This window comes from Mesoplodon bidens (genome assembly GCF_964165515.1).
Source record: "Mesoplodon bidens genome assembly, chromosome: 1".
Taxonomy (NCBI): Eukaryota; Metazoa; Chordata; class Mammalia; order Artiodactyla; family Ziphiidae; genus Mesoplodon; species Mesoplodon bidens.
The window spans coordinates 226,508,176-226,531,373 of NC_138176.1; the positions used below are offsets into that span (position 1 = coordinate 226,508,176).

The 23,198-nt window shown below is 41.3% G+C and overlaps 1 protein-coding gene across 1 annotated transcript in view; it reads left to right on the forward strand.

Annotated features, from left to right (window-relative positions):
• Positions 1–23,198, forward strand: part of FHIP1A (FHF complex subunit HOOK interacting protein 1A) — a 109,195-nt gene that overhangs the window by 56,479 nt on the left and 29,518 nt on the right. Inside the window, exons 5-6 of the mRNA XM_081252762.1 lie at positions 17,441–17,608; positions 22,868–22,947. Coding sequence (XP_081108888.1) covers positions 17,441–17,608; positions 22,868–22,947 — 248 coding nt within the window. The remainder of the gene's footprint in view (positions 1–17,440; positions 17,609–22,867; positions 22,948–23,198) is intronic.

Consider the following 23,198-nt stretch of genomic DNA (forward strand, 5'->3'; position numbering starts at 1 on the left):
TGCCAATAAAGTGGGCAACCTGGAAGAAGTGGACAAATTCTTAGAAAAGCACAACGTTCTGAGACTGAACCAGGAAGAAATAGAAAATATAAACAGACCAATCACAAGCACTGAAATTGAGACTGTGATTAAAAATCTTCCAACAGGGCTTCCCTGGTGGCTCAGTGGTTGAGAGTCCACCTGCCAATGCAGGGGACATGGGTTCATGCCCCGGTTCGGGAAGATCCCACATGCCACGGAGCAGCTGGGCCCGTGAGCCATGGCCGCTGAGCCTGTGCGTCCGGAGCCTGTGCTCCACAACGGGAGAGGCCACAACAGTGAGAGGCCCGCGTACTGCAAAAAAAAGAAAAAAATCTTCCAACAAAGAAAAGCCCAGGGACCAGATGGCTTCACAGGCGAATTCTATCAAACATTTAGAGAAGAGCTAACACCTATCCTCCTCAAACTCTTCCAAAATATAGCAGAGGGAGGAACACTCCCAAACTCATTCTACGAGGCCACCATCCCCATGATTTTCAAGTGCAAATCTGAAGTCAGAGCAGTGCCCTCATGGTCCTCTATGCTTATTACAGTGTTCCTGCTAGATTGTTGTTTCTACTGCCTGTCTGTTTGTCCAGAATATGTTCATCTGTTAAATCCCAGTACAGTCCCCATATTGGGCTACCACCTTGCACTTAAACACACGCTGCTTTCTCTCATCCGTAAACTGCTGCTGCGCTTTTGACCACGGACCAGGCAGTCTAGCACTTGTCTCATCACGTGAATTTCACCAGCCAGCTGCTCTAAGTACCATGAGGGACAGGCTGTTTCTTATACTTCTTTTATGTACCCTCAGCTGCTAGTATTTATATTGTACACATGAACAGCTCTCAATAAATATGCAGTTGGTTAAAAAAATGTATCAAAAAACAGTGGCTAGCACCCTTAGCACTGCACTAGAATAGAGTTAGGTGTTTGTTATGCTGGAAGATAAAATTACCAAAACAAAGAACTGAAATTAGCTCTTGTTTCATGCCACTCACATGGAATCAAAGAATCTCAGATTTTGGGAACTGAGAGGTGAGATCATCTAGTTCAAACCATCATTTTCCAGCTGAGAACACTAAGGCTCCTGATTGGAAAAGTTCAGTCCAGAGTCTGTGAGGAATAGAGCTTATTCCTCTATTTGTGAGAGGAATAGAGGATATGGAATAGATGTTTCAGTTCCTTAACATTATCTCATCCACAGAAGGTTGATGTGGCAGCTTTACATTTACATTATGCTGTCCTCTAAGTGTTCCAAAGTGCTTTTCTATTATGTTGTAGAGGCTCACGTCTTTATGTTCTCACCAAAATCTGGGGAGAAAAGCGCTTTTCACAGAAGCTGTCACCACATCTCATTGTTGACCTTCTTCGTTAACATCTGGTAAACTTCCTATGCGAGGTGACGCTGCAGGTCAGAGGCTCCATGCTTGGTGTACAGCCACAGCAGTTGATACGCCGAAGATTACTTGACTTGCCCAAGGTCCCCAGCTCCTAAGTGTTTTGTATTCCCACTGCAGTCCATTTCAACTGCCTTTTGAAAATGCCCTTTTTCTTTCTTAAATTATTATCTCTAAATTCTGAGAATTCCAGCTTAGAAAGGACGTACACTTTTGAATTCCTGCTCGGGAAAGAAAGGACAGCTAACACAAGTATTTACCCACCCAGGGTAGAAAGTTAGGAACCAAGCTTGGAGCAAGGACAGCCTGGCTTTGCTGGGTGCAGAGAGGATGCTGCCCGTTGTCAGGGAGGCACAGAAAGCAGGAGTGGAGACCCGAGGGGCTGGGCCACCTCGCCAGCTCTCTGCGCCTCCTGAGTTCCAAGCAGGTTTTCCCTGTGCAGATTCAAGATTTGCTTTATGTGGTAGAGGCCCCAGGACTTCAGTGATCATATTTAAATGTCGTATAAAAATGTCAAACAAAATAAGCACAATGTTTTGGTTATTTCTACCACTGTTTCTTTCCATTACATTTTAAATTAAAAACTTACACTTCAGTGTTGGTTCTTATTCATTTATTAGTTGACAGAAAATTTAACAGGTAAGTAAATATGTATATATATATTAAACAGAGTTTTAAACACTGAGTCTTGTCACATTAATGAGTCACAGAGTCAATTGAGTAGGTCACAGTTAGCACTTCAAAACAATAAAATAGAAAATATCAGAGTGCATTGTGTTTAGTAATGGTAAATATCATATATTATTGTAAAATATAATTCTTTTTTTGTTAACATCTTTATTGGAGTATAATTGCTTTACAATGGTGGGTTAGTTTCTGCTTTATATCAAAGTGAATCACTTATACATATACGTATATCCCCATATCTCTTCCCTCTTGCCTCTCCCTCCCATCCTCCCTATCCCACCCCTCTAGGTGGACACAAAACACCGAGCTGATCTCCCTGTGCTATGCAGCTGCTTCCCACTAGCTATCTATTTTACATAAAATATAATTCTTATGATGGGTCATGGTTTGAAAAAGTTTGAAAAAGACAGTTATCATTTTTTGAAGGATTTGGAAATGGGTTATGAAATTAGTCTTGATGCTACATTTCTGCTTTATCATGTGCTGCAAACATTAGTTGGTCTTCTCTTGGTATAGAACATTCTTTTCTATTTTGAGTACCCAGTATATGGGAGTCACTTCTAAATGCAGGGGATGAGATCTCTTTAGCAGTTTACTTGCAAAGCAAATCATCTTATTTTCAGAGAAGACACTGTATCAGTTTGCATAGGGTTTAACTGTAGATAACAGAAAACTCCCTTTAATAATGTCTTCCTGTTATATCCACCAATTCTGTTTACACCTCTCTGGCCAAGATGTATGCCGCCCCACCTAGATGCAAAGGAAGAAGGGAATGTAGTTTTTTAGCTCTAAAGTTAGGGTTTATTCCCAAGGAAGAAAGGGAGGCTGAGTATTGGGGGACATTTAGAAGTGCCTACCCCAAACCTCAACATATCTCACATGCTAACAAAATCTTGTTTCTGTTGATGGGCAACTGGAAGTTTCTGTTATTGTAATGACTGAAAAAGCACCGGCTGGCCGGGCATAGGCTTGTGCAGGTTGTCCACGGCACAGGGATGCCCAGCTAATCAGGCAGAGGGGGAAATGAAGTGCACCTCCTGCTTGACTGTGACCTCGCGTGGGGACGTGTCCACCTGCAGCACGGGCACCTTGATCTAATGGGCAGCAGGCACTTTCTGTTCTGGCAGAGCTGTCTGCTTTCTGAACTGTGGCCCTGGTGGTGACTCTGCCGGGTGGCGGGGTGGGGGGCAGTGGGGGGGCGCGGCTTTTACTGCTTCACAGACTTGCACTATACAGGCTGGTTTTGACTCAGAGGCAGGGTCCCAGGTAGTCTACAGGGAACCTTAAACACGTGACCCTAGATATACCTCCTTCTGCTCCCTTTTCTAGGACAGCTCTTCTCCCCTGGATTTGCTACTTCAAAAATTATAGAAGTTAGGGCTTCCCTGGTGGCGCAGTGGTTGAGAGTCCGCCTGCCGATGCAGGGGACGTGGGTTCGTGCCCCGGTCCAGGAAGATCTCACATGCCGCAGAGAGGCTGGGCCCGTGAGCCATGGCCGCTGGGCCTTCGCGTCCGGAGCCTGTGCTCCGCAACGGGAGAGGCCACAGCAGTGAGAGGCCTGCGTACCGCCAAAAAAAAAAAAAAAAAAAAAAAAAAATTATAGAAGTTAGTAAGCAGTAAGGATATACTGTAGAGCACAGGAAATTATACCCATTATCTTGAACAACCTATAATGGAGTATATAATCTGCAAAAATACTGAATCAGTATACTGTACACCTGAAACTAACACAATATTGTAAATCAACTATACTTCAAAAAAAAAAAACTATAGAAGTTAGGAGACCAACCTGTATCCCTTGTCTTACACACACACACACACACACACACACACACACACACACACACACACACGGTAAACGTTTTAGCATTTGAGCAGATCCCAGGTACTGTGAAGCCTCCTCATCTTTGACCTTGCTGTAGTTCTTCACGTCACTTTTCTCCTGTTGCAGGAGAGGAAAATTAGGGCTATAAATTAAGCTTACACTTACTTTTTGATTTGAAACGGAAAATCACATTTCTTTTCTTTTTCAACAAGTGCACGAGGGAGATAATGCACTACCAAAGGATTCAGTTCTTAAGCATCAGGATTATGAAAAGATAGGAAGGGTCCCACCTACTCCACACAGAGAAACACAAAAAATAACTCACACAAAACTCCACCTTATCTAAGGCGGCCAGGCGGTACTTGTCTTGGAAACAGATGTGGAGAGGCGAGGGAGAATCTGGTCTGGAAGTTGATGTACATCTTTTATTCTTCCCCTCCTAAGGAGGTCTTCCCCTCCTAAAAGACCATTAAAAGTGTATCAGCAACAAATCCCCTGCAAGTTTTTCTTCAAGTAGTTGCAAGAAAACCAAAAAGCAAGGAGAACAGAAAGGGAGCTTATAGTCTGCTTATTTTACCTTCTTGGTATAATTTTCTTTTGCCCCACACTCACTTGGTTAAAAAATTGTGTATTTTATTTTTTTTATTCATTTCCTTATTCTAAAAGTGATTTAGTTACATGGCTGGGGAGTTGACTCAATGGACTTTTCCAGTAAATAGAAGATTACATAATAGCATAGAAAGTTGTAATATTTACATATTTACACTAACTTCTTTTAAGGACCTGCTCTCCCATCATTTTTATGTCTGACTTGCATTTTAGGTGAGATACAGAAAGAATAATTCTGACAGGATGCCCCTCTGTGTGCCTTACCCTGTGATCACCCAGTGCCTGATGATGAGCAGGTTTGGGATAACAGAGAAAAACAACCAGGGGGCTTCCCTGGTGGTGCAGTGGTTGGGAGTCCGCCTGCCAGTGCAGGGGACACGGGTTCGTGCCCCGGTCCAGGAAGATCCCACATGCCACGGAGCGGCTGGGCCCGTGAGCCATGGCCGCTGAGCCTGCGCGCCCGGAGCCTGTGCTCCGCAACGGGAGAGGCCACAACAGTGAGAGGCCCGTGTACCACAAAAAACAACAACAACAACAACCAGAAAGCCTAGAATTATTGAATTTCCTGGGGCCGCCACCTGTGTGTTTTCTCAGTCTTCCCTGTGTTGAGGGCTTTCCATCTCTCATGCAAAATAAGCCGGGAGTGAAATCCGTCCTTTATCATCAGAACTTGCCTTTGTTATAGTTTTGGTGTCTAGGAAAATTGTCTGTGTATAAAATTCCATCCCAAATAATACATGAAACCCAGCAGGCAGATTGAATGGGGGGTGGGAGTGGCAGGCATTAGACAATGGCAGGCATTAGACAATGGCAGGCATTGTCTTTTCATCTTGTTTATGGTCTCCTTTGCTGTGCAAAAGCTTTGAAGTTTCATTAGGTCCCGTTTGTTTATTTTTGTTTTTATTTCCATTTCTCTAGGAGGTGGGTCAAAAAAGATCTTGCTGTGATTTATGTCATAGAGTGTTCTGCCTGTGTTTTGCTCTAAGAGCTCGATAGTGTCTGGCCTTACATTTAGGCCTTTAATCCTTTTTTTTTTTTTTTTTTTTTTGCAGTACGCAGGTCTCTCACTGTTGCAGCCTCTCCTGTTGCAGAGCACAGGCTCTGGCCGCGCAGGCCCAGCAGCCATGGCTCACGGGCCCAGCCGCTCCGCGGCATGTGGGATCCTCCCGGACTGGGACACGAACCCGCGTCCCCTGCATCAGCAGGCGGACTCTCAACCACTGTGCCACCAGGGAAGCCCTTCTTTAATCCATTTTGAGCTTATTTTTGTGTATGGTGTTAGGGAGTGTTCTAATTTCATTCTTTTACATGTAGCTGCCAGTTTTCCAAGCACAACTTATTGAGGATGCTGTCTTTCCTCCACTGTATATTCTTGCCTCCTTTATCAAAGATAAGGTGACCATATGTGCGTGGGTTTATCTCTGGGCTTTCTATCCTATTCCATTGATGTATATTTCTGTTTTTGTGCCAGTACCATACTGTCTTGATTACTGTAGCTTTTAGTATAGTCTGAAGTCAGGGAGCCTGATTCCTCCAGTTCCGTTTTTCTTTCTTAAAATTGCTTTGGCTATTCAGGGTCTTTTGTGTTACCATACAAATTGTGAAATTTTTTGTTCTAGTTCTGTGGACAATGCCATTGGTAGTTTGATGGGGATTGCAATCTGTAGATTGCTTTGGGTATTTTAGTCATTTTCACAATGTTGATTCTTCCAATCCAAAAACATTATGTATATCTCCATCTGTTGGTATCATCTTTAATTTCTTTCATCAGTGTCTTATAGTTTTCTGCATACAGGTCTTTTGTCTCCTTAGGTAGGTTTATTCCTAGGTATTTTATTCTTTTTGTTGCAGTGGTAGATGGGAGCGTTTCCTTAATTTCTCTGTCAGATTTTTCATCATTAATATATAGGAATGCAAGAGATTTCTGTGCATTAATTTTGTATCCTGCTGCTTTACCAAATTCATTGTTTACCTCTAGTAGTTTTCTGGTAGTGTCTTTAGGATTCTCTGTGTTTAGTATCATGTCATCTGCAAAGAGTGACAGCTTTACTTCTTCTTTTCCAATTTGGATTCCTTTTATTTATTTTTCTTCTCTGATTGCTGTGTGTAAAACTTCCAAAACGATGTTGAATAATAGTGGTGAGAGTGGGCAACCTTGTCTTGTTCCTGATCTTAGTGAAAATGGTTTCAGTTTTTCACCATTGAGGACGATGTTGGCTGTGGGTTTGTCATATATGGCCTTTATTATGTTGAGGTAAGTTCCCTCTATGCCTACTTCCTGGAGGGTTTTTATCATAATTGGGTGTTGAATTTTGTTGAAAGCTTTTTCTGCATCTATTGAGATGACCGTATGGTTTTTCTCCTTCAGTTTGTTAATTGGGTGTATCACATTGATTTATTTGTGTATATTGAAGAATCCTTGCATTCCTGGGATAAACCCCACTTGATCATGGTATATGATCCTTTTAATGTGCTGTTGGATTCTGTTTGCTAGTATTTTGTTGAGCATATTTGCATCTATGTTCATCAGTGATATTGGCCTGCAGTTTTCTTTCTTTGTGACATCTTTGTCTTGTTTTGGTATCAGGGTGATGGTGGTCTCATAGAATGAGTTTGGGAGTGTTCCTCCCTCTACTATATTTTAGAAGAGTTTGAGAAGGATAGGTGTTAGCTCTTCTCTAAATGTTTGATAGAATTCCCCTGTGAAGCCATCTGGTCCTGGGCTTTTGTTTGTTGGAAGATTTTAAATCACAGTCTCAATTTCAGTGCTTGTGCTTGGTCTCTTTATATTTTCTATTTCTTCCTGGTTCAGTCTAAGAAGGTTGTGCTCTTCTAAGAATTTGTCTGTTTCTTCCAGGTTCTCCATTTTATTGCCACAGAGTTGCTTACAGCAATCTCTCATGATCCTTTGTATTTCTGCAGTGTCAGTTCTTACTTCTCCTTTTTCATTTCTAATTCTATTGATTTGAGTCTTCTCCCTTTTTTTCTTGATGAGTCTGGCTAATGGTTTATCAATTTTGTTTATCTTCTCGAAGAACCAGCTTTTAGTTTTACTGATTTGCTATTGTTTCCTTCATTTCCTTTTCATTTATTTCTGATCTGATCTTTATGATTTCTTTCCTTCTGCTAACTTTGGGGTTTTTTGTTCTTCTTTCTCTAATTGCTTTAGGTGTAAGGTTAGGTTGTCTTTTTGAGATGTTTCTTGTTTCTTGAGGTAGGATTGTATTGCTATAAACTTCCCTCTTAGAACTGCTTTTGCTCCATCCCATAGGTTTTGGGTCGTTGTGTTTTCATTGTCATTCATTTCTAGGTGTGTTTTGATTTCCCCTTTGATTTCTTCAGTGATCTCTTGGTTATTAAGTAGTGTATTGTTTAGCCTCCATGTGTTTGTAGTTTTTAAAGATGCTTTTCCTGTAATTGATATCTAGTCTCATAGCATTGTGGTTGGAAAAGATACTTGATGCAATTTCAATTTTCTTAAATTTACCAAGGCTTGATTTCTGACCTAAGGTATGATCTATCCTGGAGAATGTTCCATGAGCACTTGAAAAGAAAGTGTATTCTGTCATTTTTGGATAGGATGTCCTATAAATATCAATTAAGTCCATCTTTAATGTATCATTTAAAGCTTGTGTTTCCTTATTTATTTTCATTTTGGATGGTCTGTCCGTTGGTAAAAGTGGGGTGTTAAAGTCCCCTACTATGATTGTATTACTCTTGATTTCCTCTTTTATGGCTGTTAGAATTTGCCTTATGTATTGAGGTGCTCCTTTATTGGGTGCATAAATATTTACAATTGTTATATCTTCTTCTTGGATTGATCCCTTGACCATTATGTAGTGTCCTTCTTTGTCTCTTGTAATAGTCTTTGTTTTGAAGTGTATTTTGTCTGATATGAAAATTGCTACTCCAGCTTTCTTTTGATTTCCATTTGCATGGAATATCTTTTTCCATCCCCTCACTTTCAGTCTATATGTGTCCCTAGGTCTGAAGTGGGTCTCTTGTAGACAGCATATATATGGGTCTTGTTCTTGTATCCATTCAGCCAGTCTGTGTTTTTGTTTGGAGTATTTAATCCATTCATGTTTAAGGTAATTATCGATATGTATGTTCCTATTACCATTTTCTTAATTGTTTTGGGTTTGTTATTGTAGGTCTTTTCCTTCTCTTGTGTTTCCTGCCTAGAGAAGTTCCTTTAGCATTTGTTTTACGGCTGGTTTGGTGGTGCTGGATTCTCTTAGCTTTTGCTTGTCTGGAAAGGTTTTAATTTCTCCATCTAATCTGAATGTGATCCTTGCTGGGTAGAGCAATCTTGGTTGTAGGTTTTCCCCTTTCATCTCTTTAAGATGTCCTGCTACTCCCTTCTGGCTTGCAGAGTTTCTGCTGAAAGATCAGCTGTTAACCTTATGGGGATTCCCTTGTATTTTATTTGTTGTTTTTCCCTTGCTGCTTTTAGTATTTTTTCTTTGTATTTAATTTTTGATAGTTTCATTAATATGTGTCTTGGCGTGTTTCTCCTTGGATTTATCCCTTATGGAACTCTCTGTGCTTCCTGGACTTGATTAACTGTTTCCTTTCCCATATTAGGGAAGTTTTCAACTACAATCTCTTCAAATATTTTCTCAGTCTCTTTCTTTTTCTCTTCTTCTTCTGGGACCCCTATAATTCGAATGTTGGTGCATTTAATATTATCCCAGAGGACTCTGAGACTGTCCTCAATTCTTTTCATTCATTTTTCTTTCTTTTTTTTCTTTTTTTGTAGTACGTGGGCCTCTCACTGTTGTGGCCTCTCCCATCACAGAGCACAGGCTCCGGACGCGCAGGCTCAGCGGCCACGGCTCACGGGCCCAGCTGCTCCGCGGCATGTGGAATCCTCCCAGACCGGGGCACAAACCCACGTCCCCTGCATCAGCAGGCGGACTCCCAACCACTGTGCCACCAGGGAAGCCCTCATTCTTTTTTCTTTATTGTGTTCTGCAGTCGTTATTTCCACTCTTTTATCTTCCAGGTCACTTATCTGTTCTTCTGCCTCAGTTATTCTACTATTGATTCCTTCTAGAGAATTTTTAATTTTATTTATTGTGTTGTTCATCATTGTTCATTTGCTCTTTAGTTCTTCTAGGCCCTTGTTAAATGTTTCTTGTATTTGCTCCATTCTGTTTCCAAGATTTTGGATCATCTTTACTGTCATTACTTGGAATTGTTTTTCAGTTAGACTGCCTATTTCCTCTTCATTTGTTTGGTCTGGTGTGTTTTTACCTTGCTCCTTCATCTGCTGTGTGTTTCTCTGTCTTCTCATTTTGCTTAACTTACTGTGTTTGGGGTCTCCTTTTCGCAGCCTGCAGGTTTGTAGTTCCCCTTGTTTTTGGTGTCCACCCCCAGTGGGTAAGATTCGTTCAGTGGGTTGTGTAGGCTTCCTGGTGGAGGGGACTAGTGCCTGTGTTCTGGTGGATGAGACTGGATCTTGTCTTTCTCGTGGGCAGGACTGCATCTGGTGGTGTGTTTTGGGGTGTCTGTGACCTTATTATGATTTTAGGCAGCCTCTCTGCTAATGGGTGGGGTTGTGTTCCTGTCTTGCTAGTTGTTTGGCATGGGGTGTCCAGCACTGTAGATTGCTGGTCTTTGAGTGGAGCTGGGTCTTAGCATTGAGATGGAGATCTCTGAGAGAGCTTTCACTGTTTGATATTACGTGGAGCCAGGAGGTGTCTGGTGGACCAATGTCCTGAACTCGGCTCTCCCACCTGAGAAGTTCAGGCCTGACACCTGGCGGGAGCACCAAGACCCTGTCAGCCACATGGCTCACAAGAAAAGGGAGAGAAAAAGAAAGAAAGAAGGAAAAATAAAATAAAATAATTAAAATAAAAATAAAAAATAATTATTAAAAATAAAAAAATTAAAAAGTAATAAAAAAAGAAATAAAGAAGAGCAAGCAAACCAAAAAACAAATCCACCAATGAGAGCAAGCGCTAAAAACTATACTAAAAAAACCCAAAAAAACAAAAAACAGACAGAACCATAGGGCAAATAGTAAAAACAAAGCTATACAGACAAAATCACACAAAGAAGCATACACATACACACTCACAAAAAGAGAAAAAGGAAAAAATATATATTTCGTTATTCCTGAATCCACCACCTGAATTTTGGGCTGATTTGTTGTTTATTCAGGTATTCCACAGAAGCAGGGTACATCAAGGTGATTGTGGAGATTTAATCTGCTGCTCCTGAGGCTACTGGGAGAGATTTCCCTTTCTCTTCTTTGTTTGCACAGCTCCTGAGGTTCAGCTTTGGATTGGCCCCACCTCTGCATGTAGGTCGCCTGAGGGCGTCTGTTCTTTGCTCAGACAGGATGGGGTTAAAGGAGCAGCTGATTCGGGTGCTCTGGCTCATTCAGGCCAGCGGGGGAGGGAGGGGTACGAATGCAGGAGCCTGTGGTGGCAGAGGCCGGCACCGGCGTGACGTTGCAACAGCCTGAGGCATGCCGTGCGTCCTCCCGGGGAAGTTGTCCCTGGATCACTGGACCCTGGGCGGCTGCACAGGCTCCCGGGAGGGGAGGTGTGGAGAGTGACCTGTGCTTGCACACAGGCTTCTTGGTGGCTGCAGCAGCAGCCTTAGCATCTCACGCCTGTCTCTGGAGCTCGTTTAGGCGATGCTCTGAATCCCCTCTCCTTGCACACCCCGAAACAATGCTCTCTTGCCTCTTCGGCAGCTCCAGACTTTTCCCCGGACTCCCTCCCGGCCAGCCGTGGCACACTAACCCCTTGCAGGCTGTGTTCACACCGCCAACCCCAGTCCTCTCCCTGCGCTCCGAAGGAAGCCCGAGCCTCAGCTCCCAGCCCCGCCTGCCCCGGCGGGTGAGCAGACAAGCCTCTCGGGTTGGTGAGCACTGGTCGGCACCGATCCTCTGTGCGGGAATCTCTCCGCTTTGCCCTCCGCACCCCTGTTGCTGTGCTCTCCTCCGCGGCTCTGAAGCTTCCCCCCTCCACCACCCGCCGTCTCCGCCCGCGAAGGGGCTCCTAGTATGTGGAAACCTTTCCTCCTTCACGGCGCCCTCCCACTGGTGCAGGTCCCGTCCCTATCCTTTTGTCTCTGTTTATTCTTTTTTCTTTTACCCTACCCAGGTACGTGGGGAGTTTCTTGCCTTTTGGGAGGTCTGAGGTCTTCTGCCAGCGTTCAGTAGGTGTTCTGTAGGAGTTGTTCCACGTGTAGATGTATTTCTGATGTATTTGTGGGGAGGAAGGTGATCTCCACGTCTTACTCTTCAGCCATCTTGACGGTCTCCCTTGTTGTCTTTGTAGTTCTTTGTATTGCAACTAAGAAGAATCTTTCTGGAACAATTAGTAACAGGAAAGGGATGGATCAAATGATCATTGGAATACTCTTCAGATCTCTGCTTCTCAGCTAAAATATATTTTACTCCAGAGTTTCTTTGTTATTTCTTACCTGAAAGCCATGCTATGAAATACCTTTCTTAGTGATATTTGGAGTATTTCAATAACAAAATTCTATTGGATGTGGTTCAAATATAACAGATCATATATTGAATTATGCTCTGATAGGTTACATTATAATGAAGTAGTAGGGTACAGATTATACACACATAGAGTAGGAAGAAAGGCTCTAGAAATAATTTGTTGACTTCTCCAGGGAGAGGTTTATCATACGTAAGAGCTCCCAGCCCCCACCCACCCTGGTGGAGATTAGTCCCTATCATAGGTGATCAGTCAATCAATTAATATTTAATTGATTTAATTAATGATTATGTTTAATGTATTACAGATACACTGAGGAAATGCTGGGGGAAAGAGGCAGAGACTGGCTTTATTTTTAACATCTTTTCCTAAAGATATGTTGCTGAAGTCATTGTAGCCATCACTGTAATCTCCTCCTTCCTCAGATGTTTTAGGAATGAATAGCCACACTTATGGATTTTGGATGTTACGTCCACTCACAGCCCCCTGCCTGCCTCTGGCAGTGGGGTCAATGCAGTGAGTGCCTGCAGGTCAAGAGGCAGAAGGAGCCAGGCAGGAGGGAGCCTCAGTCATCAACTGCAGACTCTTTTCAGACTTGGAATCATTGAATGTTTTCTGCCCTGAATTTGGCTGAAACCGTGGAGCCACTCCCTGAGAACCAGGGTGACTGTCTTCCCTCTGTTCCTGAATGTTCCTTGTGCTCTGTATCCTTGGAGGGAAGGAGATGCATGGGAAGAGCCCATCCAGCTGCCGCCCTTGACAGCACTTGGGTGGACACGCCTCCTGCCTGTCTGTTAGCTTCTTTCTCTGGCAGGAGCAGGAAGGGTCTTAGCCTGTGTTCCCTGCAAAGACCCCTTCACACCTGTTTCATGCAGTCCAGCCTCATCTTTCCTTCCCCGCTGCTGCTTTCAGTGGGCAGAGGACCCCTGGTCTCCTTGTTTCCTGCTCTCTGGGTGGAGGGCTCACAGAGGACCCAGAGGAACCCTAGCTTGGCTAGTTTTCTCCTCTACACCAAAGGACTAGCCAAGGAAGGGTGGCTTCTAACTTGGAGAGGGTGCTACAGTCACCTGATCCCACTGCCTGACACCTCCCTGGGCGATAGAAGGTAGGACCCATCTGTTTGTCCCAATGTGACAAGATATCACACACACACACACACACACAAACAATTAGCAGGTGGGAAATATATTTTTCAGGACACACAATAAACCTGCCATTACAGCGAGGATTCTGGTGCTAATTTAGAGGCACATGGAATTGCCCAACTGGAGCTGATTACAGAAAGGTCAAGATGTCTATATGCTCAGTTTCCCTCCTACGCTGTGCATTAAGTGGACATGACGGCTGGTCTTGGTTCTAGCCTTCACTTTTGAGAGAGTTTTGACTTTGTAGAAGTGGAATGTGATGCACAGTGTCAACTCCTCCCTTCCCACTCACCCCCTTTTTCAAAGAAAACAAAACCTCTATTTTGTCCATTTCTGAGAAGCTTGAAATTTTCCCTTCCCACTCACCCCCTTTTTCAAAGAAAACAAAACCTCTATTTTGTCCATTTCTGAGAAACTTGAAATTTTCATTAAAAAATAAAAATGCACTGTTGGAGCTCTTAGGCTCAGATACAAAGGAGTAGACCGACTGTAAATTTAGTGGCCATCCTGTTCAGAGAGCCGATCTCAGCTCTATGTGCGCTTCACCCAGGTTCAGCCCGTGCTGGGTGATGGCCTGGAGTAGAAGGAGCTGGTGGGGAAAGGAAGGCAGAAAGGACTGTGAGTTGGTTGGGTTACTGCAGTACTACTTCAGTGGTTTTCAGATAGTTTTGACTGTAACGCACGGCCAGAAATTTATTTTATACATTTGCGTGTGTGTGTATTTTTTTATTGAACACGTAAGAAGTCACATACATAATAAATTGTATTACATACAGTTTGAAGAAAATATGTATACAAAAGTTTCACAAAACAGTACTTACTCATGCTACGTGCAGTGTACTCTAATATTTTCCATTTGAATCTGGTGTAAACCATGAGTGGACCAATACATTGATTTTACTACCCACTTTTGGGTCTCAAACTGTTGTTTGAAAAACACCAGTTTAAGGGCTTGGTGAAAGGCACTTGGCATGAAGGAGGACTCAGGTAAGGGCTGGTGGAGGTGGAGAAGGTGGCCAGGAAAGAGATTTCAAAGGATCGACTAAACTGGACTGGATAGCAGTAAAGTTAAGTACCTGGGTCAGAGCTCCACTTAGAACTTGGGCTGACAAGTAAGCATGTGGACGTGCCTAAACCGATATCCTGTTTGGGTAATTATCCTCTTGTCAAGGATAATTATTTGTGTGTGGGAACCGAGTTTTCCTTAGGTCATTGCCGCCATTGCGGTCTACCTTTAAGAAGAAAGAACATTCCTAAGCTTTAGCATTCTTAAGCTTTATTATTGCATATTATGTGGTAGAACCTCATTTACCGTTTCTAGTAGAATTTCTATGTAAATTCGTAGCTACCTGCAGTTCTTTATAGAACAGGCCAATAAATATTGACAGTCAGCCGTAAGGCAGAAGGTCCTCCTTACATCAACAGCCGATTGTCCTTCATAATTGGACCACGAGGAGGAGGCTGCTCTCCCGTTTTGCCGGTACTTGCTCTTTGGGGCGTCAGGGGAACCTGAGTTTTACAGTCTGCCCAGCAGAGCCTCCTTCCCATGGTGGTTCATCGTTAGCTTTCAAGTGATCACACTTAGGCTCTAGTCTCTTTCTCACTAAGGAGGTTACCTATTTGGAGGATTAGAGGAAGTTTCTGAGAAGTAAGGTAATGGGGCGGGAGAAGATTTTCTGGGATAAAAAGGCTTCTAAGGGCTCTGAGAATGTGGAGGAGGGAAGAGATGGATAGAGAATGGAACCAGATTTTCTTGGTTGGGGTATTAGTTTAAGATGAGTGTGACCTCAATTTATAAAGACTTTGCAACTTGATGCTTAATAGAATTGGGCTTTTAATATTTATAGCATGTTATGTAAATGCCACCCCTCCAAGTGCTTTCTTAAATCCTCTTAGCTTATAAATGACAGCTTGGGTTTCTTAAAAAAAAAAAAATCTTTTCATTTATCCAGCTTAAGGGTAGTAAACAATAGATGCTTAATTCCCTTCTTTCATGCCAGGCCCCGAACACTAAGACTTAGATTCTAAAGAGTTTATTGCTGTGCTTTTGAGCTTATTACGGTCATGCTAACTTAAGGGGGGAAAAACTCATGCTGCATTACTGATGCAGAGGCAGCTCCTGGAATTCTGTGTGACGTGTCAGCTTAGCAGCACTCCATAGGTAAGTTGAAAAAACAGTATTGCAGGAACTACATGCAAGGCCCCTTTGGAATGATTAGCGCTAGTTTTTTTCTAGTGATCAAGACTGTTAGGGAATTAGATTTTTGCCTAAAGGCTTTCCTCCTTAGCTATACTGGTGACATCAGTTATTCTATAGGTCTTTATAAAGAAATATCCCCACTCGCTGGGGCCTTCAGATCTCATGCAGAGAAGGGGGAGGAATTAAAAACTTAAGCTCAACTCTGGCAAATGTAAATTGCTAGGTCCTTGGGGATTGTCATTTGTTCGGGAAACGCTTATTAAGTACCTTCTATGCGCTAGGCTCTTTGCATTGCGCTGGAATAATAAAGAAAAAGTCACAGCTTTTGTCCCAGGACAGTATTACAAGTGCCGTGAGCCTGGGACTAGTGAACACGGGAAAACACAGGATAGGAGCAGCTTGTTTCAGAAGCAGGGCGGCCCACATGAAGCACTCTTCTCAAGGTAATTGATCTGCCATGCGGTTGATGCTTACCTGTTTCCTTTGCTATATTTGGGCCATGGAGAGCCCTTTACAGTTAACCAGATGACACAGGGGTGTGTTGAGTGTTTGAGGGCTCACAGGATTGGCTCTGAGCTGGGGAGAGAAGGGCTCGACGCAGTGCTCGGGCCGCTCACGGTACTGCCGGGTGAGCTGTCCATAGAGTCCGAGAGTGGATTCAGAGGTCCTGTAGGGGCCGTGCCTAGAATAAAGAGAACAGACAGAACTGATTTGCTAATATCTTATCTATTTGGACTCATCTATCTAGAACATCCCTAAGAACCAAGAAATTCGTAAAAGTAATTTAAGCCTTTTTGCACAGATGCATCCACACAAGGCCTATCTACACTTATATAGCAGGTCTGGAGATCTGCTTTCTAAACCGATTTGTGGCTTTTGAAGGCAGAAAAGGAGAGGAGGAATGTATTTTTAAAGGAATGGCCCAGTAACAGTATGATAAAGTGACAGTTGACACTTTTAAAGGGAGGAGGAAAGAAGATGGAATACTGGAAAAGAAAAGATGTAATCACTCAAAAATTATCACCATCTGTTTCATTTAGCATCAAGTGCATTAGACTCATGGCAGGGGAGATTTCTAAGCTTTCTAGGGTATAAGGTTGGAATCTGAAATTTTGAACTGTTTCCCTGGTGATTTTCACGTACCCCTGTTTGAGTCTTTCTATATTACAGATGGTAAGGCAATTGATGACCCCTATGCTGCTTTTAGGAGGACAAAGAAACATATATTAGCTCTTAAAATATTCCCAATAAAAATGTGTAAAATTAAAATTTTGATGCTTTAAGGATCAAATCCTCAGCTCTTTGAAAAACTTGACTGTTCAGAGGGTTCTATTTCCTGAAAGATCAATGTTTTACTGCGTGGGAAAATCACACCACATGGAAAATAGTAATGTGTATTATTAAAAAAAGTCACAGTTACTTCATAAGCAGTAAACTCTTATAGCACTTTATAACTAATACTTATATATATATTATTCAGTTATAAAAATTTGGCTTACAATTTTCCAGAAACATATCTGAACATCTTGTGTTCAGCAGCATTTTGTGTCTGGACCTCTCATTTGCTATTTATTATATTATTATTTTGTTTGCTAGAGCATATATATAACCCAACTTCCTAGACAGAAAATATGTTCTTATGTTCCTAGCTCCTTGTGCGTAGCAGGTCCCAATAAAGGTTTATTGAATGACTAATAATGAAACAAATTGTACTGCGCTTTCTAATTAATCCCTTACTGACCATGGAAATACTTTCTGTTATCTTTTTTTCTCCTTTGTGATTACACACTAAAATCTTGATGGTGTTCAAACTGCATCTGGTGATTAGAGTTGTTGGAACACTTGAATTGCTTCTTTCTGCCTTTGCTTTTCCCTTACTGAATTAAAGGGCGGAAGCAGCATGAGTTTTTGTGGAATGTGAATAGGTTATGGGCTTCAGATGAAGCTCTGAAGTGTGTTCTTGTGGCAGGCGTGTTCTTGCCTTGATGGGGTCACTGCGGTGAGGCTGGGGGCCATTGAGGAGACATGTACCAGAGCATTGAGGAGATGCTCACCTGTGCTCACTCTGTCATTGGTCCCAGGTGACTGTGGAGGAGGTCATGACCACAACTGCATATCTGGACCTTTTTCTGCGTAGCATCTCTGAGCCAGCACTACTTGAGATCTTCCTCCGTTTTATCCTGTTGCACCAGCATGAGAACGTCCACATCCTAGATACTCTCACGAGCCGAATCAACACCCCATTTCGGGTAAGGAAGGCCTCAGAGGAAGGGAATTTATAGCTCAAGACAGATTTCAGGAGAGTTTGTTTTTGGAATAAAATTATGAATGTTCTGTTTTCTTTCAGCCATTACTTTTCTATTTTGGAAGAGATGAACTAGACAATTTGTTTTGCTATCAAGAGCCCTTCTGTCAGGGAGGTGGGAGTTACTGCCTTTCATAGGACAATTTTTCTCAATTTGTCTGGGTTGGCACTTTCTTCTGTAGAACCAGCAGAATGTGCTTCTGAGGAGACAAGGTACAGGGGAGCATATGGGCTTAATTAAGTTCAGGTAAAGCCAGGGAACCAAAGTGTATCAAGTCAGGGTATTTAGAGATCATATTTCTGTCCATAAGTGTTTTGAAATGCAAGTCTGGGCAGTTGTGAATTTAGGTAGTCATTCTTTAGTTTGGTGCTCTGATTAACTTTGAAAATCCTCTATACCATTAGTGTAATCCTTTGCAACCCTCTCCCCAAAGGCTGTCTGTTTAAGTGCAATTATTGTTTTAAAAGCAAAGGTATATTTGAAGAAAATGAAAACACTAATTTGTAAAGATACATGCATTCAAATGTTCATAGCAGCATTATTTACAACAGCGAGGATATGGAAGCAACCTAAGTGTCCATCAACAGATGAATGGATAAAGATGTGGTATAAATATACAATGGAATATTACTCAGCCATAGAGAAAATGAAATTCTGCTATTTGCAACAGCATGGGTGGAACTAGAGGGCATTATGCTGAGTGAAATAAGTCAGACAGAGAAGGACAAATATTGTGTGTTATCACTTACATGTGGAATCTAAGAAATAAAACAAATGAATGAATTTAACAAAACAGAAACAGATATAGAGGACAAGCTGGTGGTTACCAGTGGGGAGAGGAAAAGGGGAGGGGCAAGATAGGGGTAGGAGATTAAGAGGTACAAACTACTATTTATGAAATAAATAAGCTACAAGGATACATTATACAGCACAGGGAATATAGCCAATATTTTATAATAACTTTAAATGGAGTATAATCTATAAAAATATTGAATCACTGTGTTGTACACTTGAAACTAATATAATACTGTAAATCAACTATACTTCAGAAAAAAACTCTATTAAAAATGCAAAAAAAGGTAAAGGAATAATTAACAGTGTTATTGTTTGTAACATATGTAGATGTAATGTGTATAACAGTAATAGCACAAAGGGGGGTAAGAAGAAATAGAGTGGGCTTCCCTGGTGGCGCAGTGGTTGAGAGTCTGCCTGCCGATGCGGGGGACACGGGTTCGTGCCCCGGTCCAGGAGGATCCCACATGCCGTGGAGCGGCTGGGCCCATGAGCCATGGCCGCTGAGCCTGCATGTCCAGAGCCTGTGCTCCGGGAGAGGCCACAACACTGAGAGGCCCACGTACCGAAAAAAAAAAAAAAGATGGAATAGAGCTATATAAGAGTAACATTTCTGTATTTCACTAAAATTAATTTAGTATAAATCTGAAGTAGAGTCTGATAAATTCAGATGTATATGGTAAGGTCTAGAGCAACCACTAGTAACTCAAAAAAATAGTAAAAAAAATCATTAAAGGAATTAAAATGTTACAATGGGGGAAATATTCACTTAATGTAAAAGAAGACAGTAAAATAGGAATAGAGGAACAAAAAGACATCAGACATATAGAAAACAAAAAGTAAAAGGGCAGATATAAATCCAACTATAATGGTAATATTAAATGTAAATAGATTAAAAATTCAATCAAAAGGCAGATATTTTCAGACTTGATAAAACAAGATCCAACTATGAGCTGCCAACTGGAGTTACACTTTAGATTCAAAGATAACAGTAGATTGAAAGTTAACGGATAGAAAAAATAGGTTATGCAAACAGCAACCAAAACAAAGCTGGAGTGGCTATACTAATAAGCCACAGATTAGACTTTAAAACAAGAAATGTTACTAGAGAGAAAGAGGGACATTTTATAATGATAAAGGGTCAACCCCTTGGAAAGATATAACAATTATAAATATATAAGCATCTAAAAACAGAGTCCTAAAATTTATGAAGCAAAAACTGATGGAATTTAAGGGAGAAATGGAAGATACAACAATAGTTGTGGGATATTTCAACACCTTACTTTTTTATAATAGATAGAACAACTAGGCAGAAGATGAATAAGGAAATAAGAGACTTGAACAATGCTGTAAACCAACGAGACCTAGCGCAGACATCTATAGAACACTCCACCCAACAGCAGCAGACTGTACATTCTCTTCAAGTACACATGGAATGAACACTGTCCAAGATGGACCATGTGATAATCACTTTCAATGAATTTAAAGCGATTGAAATTATACCAAGTATGTTCCCTGGCCACAATGGATTGAAATTAAAATTTATTGACAGAAAGAAAATTCACAAATATGTGGAAATTAAACAGTACTCCTAAGTAACCAATGGGTCAAAGAAGAAATCACAAGGGAAATGAGAATATACTTTGAGATAAATGAGAATGAAGATACAACATACCAGAACTTATGGGATGCAGTATAACACTGCCAAGAGGGAAATATATAGCTATAAACACCTACGTTAAAAAAGAAGAAAAATCTCAAATCAGTAACCTAACCTTCTACTTTAAGACACTGGAAAAAGAAGAGCAAACTCAAACCAAGCAGAAGGAAGGAAATAATAAGGATTAGAGCAGAAATTAAGGAAATGAAGACTAGAAAAACAACAAAATCAACAGAAAATCAACAAGACCAAAAGTTGGTTCTTTGACCCTCTTACACTGTTGATGGGAATGCAAATTGGTGCAGCCACTGTGGAAAACACTATGGAGGTTTCTCAGAAAAACTAAAGATAGAACTGCCATATGACTCAGCAATTCCACTCCTGATTATATATTTGAAAAAAAAAGAAACACTAATTCAAAAAGATACATGCACTCCAATGTTCATAGCAGCATTATTTACATTTGCCAAGGTATGGAAGCAACCAAAGTACCCAGCAACAGATGAATGGTTAAAGAAGATGTGGTATATATATATTCAATGGAATACTAGTCAGCCATAAAAAGGGATGAAATTTTGCCATTTGCAAAATTTGGATGGACTTAAAGGGCATTATGCTAAGTGAAATAAATCATAAGAGAGAGACAAATACTGTCTTAATATTACTTATATGGGGAATCTAGAAAATACAACAAACTAGTGAATAAAACAAAAAAGAAGCAGACTCAATAGAGAACAAACGTGGTTACCAGTGGGGAGGGGGAAGGAAGGAAAGGCAATATAGGGGTAGGGGGGAAAAGAGATATTATGGGGTTATATGGAATCAATGTCTGTGAAACTTTTGAAAATTGTAAAGCACTGTAGAACTTAAAGAATCTTTCATTCAATAAAAACAAACCAAAAAACCTCATTAAAAAGTTGGTTCTTTGAAAAAGTTGACAAATTGACAAACTTTCAGACTACTAAGAAAAAAAGTGAGAAGAGTCAAATTAGTAAAATCCAGAATGAAAGGGGATATTCCTGTTGACCTTATAGAACTAAAAAGGATTATATCCATTGTACCCATGGGAAGACTTGGACCAGACATTGAGAACTACGATTGCAGCCTCTGCCCAGTGGAATGATGCCTTGTCAGAGTTTATAATGAGATACAATATTCATACAGAGCAAAACTGTATAAAGCCTAAATATACAGTTTAATTGTAAGGAAAACACCATGTCATCATCATTCAGGGGAGAATGAAACATTGCCAACACCTCATAAGCCCCTCGGTAGCCCTCTCTGATTACAACCCTCTCCCTCTCCTGCAGAAATAACCATGATTCTGATTTTTGTAATAAATATGCCTTCTCTTTTCTTCATAGTTAATGATATCTGTATGCATTGATAAAAAGTGTAGTTAATAAATAAATAGGATTATAAGGGAATACTATGAACAGCTGCATGCCAAAATATTGGGTAACTTAGATGAAACAGGCAAATTCTAGAAAGACACAAACTTCTGAAACTGATTCAAGAAGAAATCTAAAATCTGTAAAGAAGTAAAAACTTCTGTGTTTCAAAGGACACCATTAAGAAATTGAAAAGACGGCTGACAAAATAGGAAGAAATCTTTGCAAATCATGCGTCTGAAAAGATACTTGTATGTAGAATAATGAACTCCCTGGACTCAGTAATAAAAAGACAGATACAGGGTGCTGAGCACCCTTGACAGTGATTTGCCCAGGTTACTATGGCAACATATAGAGAGGACTCGGACTGGGGAAAGGGGGTGTTGAGTGGTAATCCTGGGGGAAAGAGAAGAAACATTTCCTAGGAGAGGTGATGCCTACGGTCAGTCTTTGAGAATAAGTAGGGTTATCCTGCAGAGGAGACAGAGGAAGGCATTCCAGGCAGAGGGACAGCATGTGCAAAGGCGTGGAAGGAACGGAATGAAGTATTTGCTTCTGCCTAACTGTAAGGTGTGACCTGTCCTGAGCACAAGAGATGTTTTGGGGCACGCCAAGTACAGCTCTTTCTCTACAACACCGTTACGGACTTCATTGACCAGCTTGTAAACCTGTCCTGCCTAGAACACAGGCTAGCCCTTATTCTCCGGTACAAGAATGAGAGCCTAAATTACTTAACTGGCCTGATGGAACAGCAAAAAGTTACTCCCAAAAGGCACGGTGGTTTTATAATGCACCTTTGGGAACCTTCTCTGTTGGACAGTTTATCTTTCCTTTTTGGAAATCAGAGATTGCAAGAAATCTTGTTTTTTAATGAACATCCTAGGAAAGTATATCATCACCCCTCAGCACTATGGGAAATGGAACCCAGGAGAATGTTTGCCCCAAAGCCAAGAGATAAGTTAAGAAGAGCTGAGGCTTAGGGCTGAGGACTCTGGAGAGAGAGAGATGGCTGGGGTCTATGCAATCTTCTGTTAGCCCTGTCTTGCAAATAACCAGTGTCGTATTTGAAAATAACTAGGAAAACAAATGACATAAATAGGAGATGGTGTGTGTGTGTGTCTGGGTGTGGGTGTGTGGGGGTGTATTGGGGAATTGTAGGGGACATATTTATCTGGATCTTTACAAGTTGGAAGTATGAGCACAGGCATTTTATTAGGAGGGTAATTCTACGTTTTTCTTAATCAAGACTGCTAAAAAAGAAAAGGGTCATTTTATTTTGTAATTCTGTTTTATTTACCATCTGTCTGGGGTAGAGCTGTCCTTCCAATATCTGAAATAGATATTTTTCTTGCTTCCCAGCTTTGTGTGGTGTCCCTGGCATTATTTAGAACTCTCATCGGTTTACATTGTGAAGATGTAATGTTACAACTAATTCTAAGGTGAGTTGCCATCCTTTGTTCCCTTTAAAGGAAAGCTCTACACTATCGCTATTACATTTTTCTTTGGTAATATAAGTGAAGTAAGGGCCATGCCTCTAAGAAAGAAAATCATCGAGCAAATCAATTTAATTTCTGCATTATTTCCCAAGGTTAATTTTCGTTTGACTGTTACCAGTTTTTAGGGGGCCAAATGCATTATATTAGACATGTGCTCCTGGGAAGAATAAATGTTTGGAAACTTTCAGAAGTTT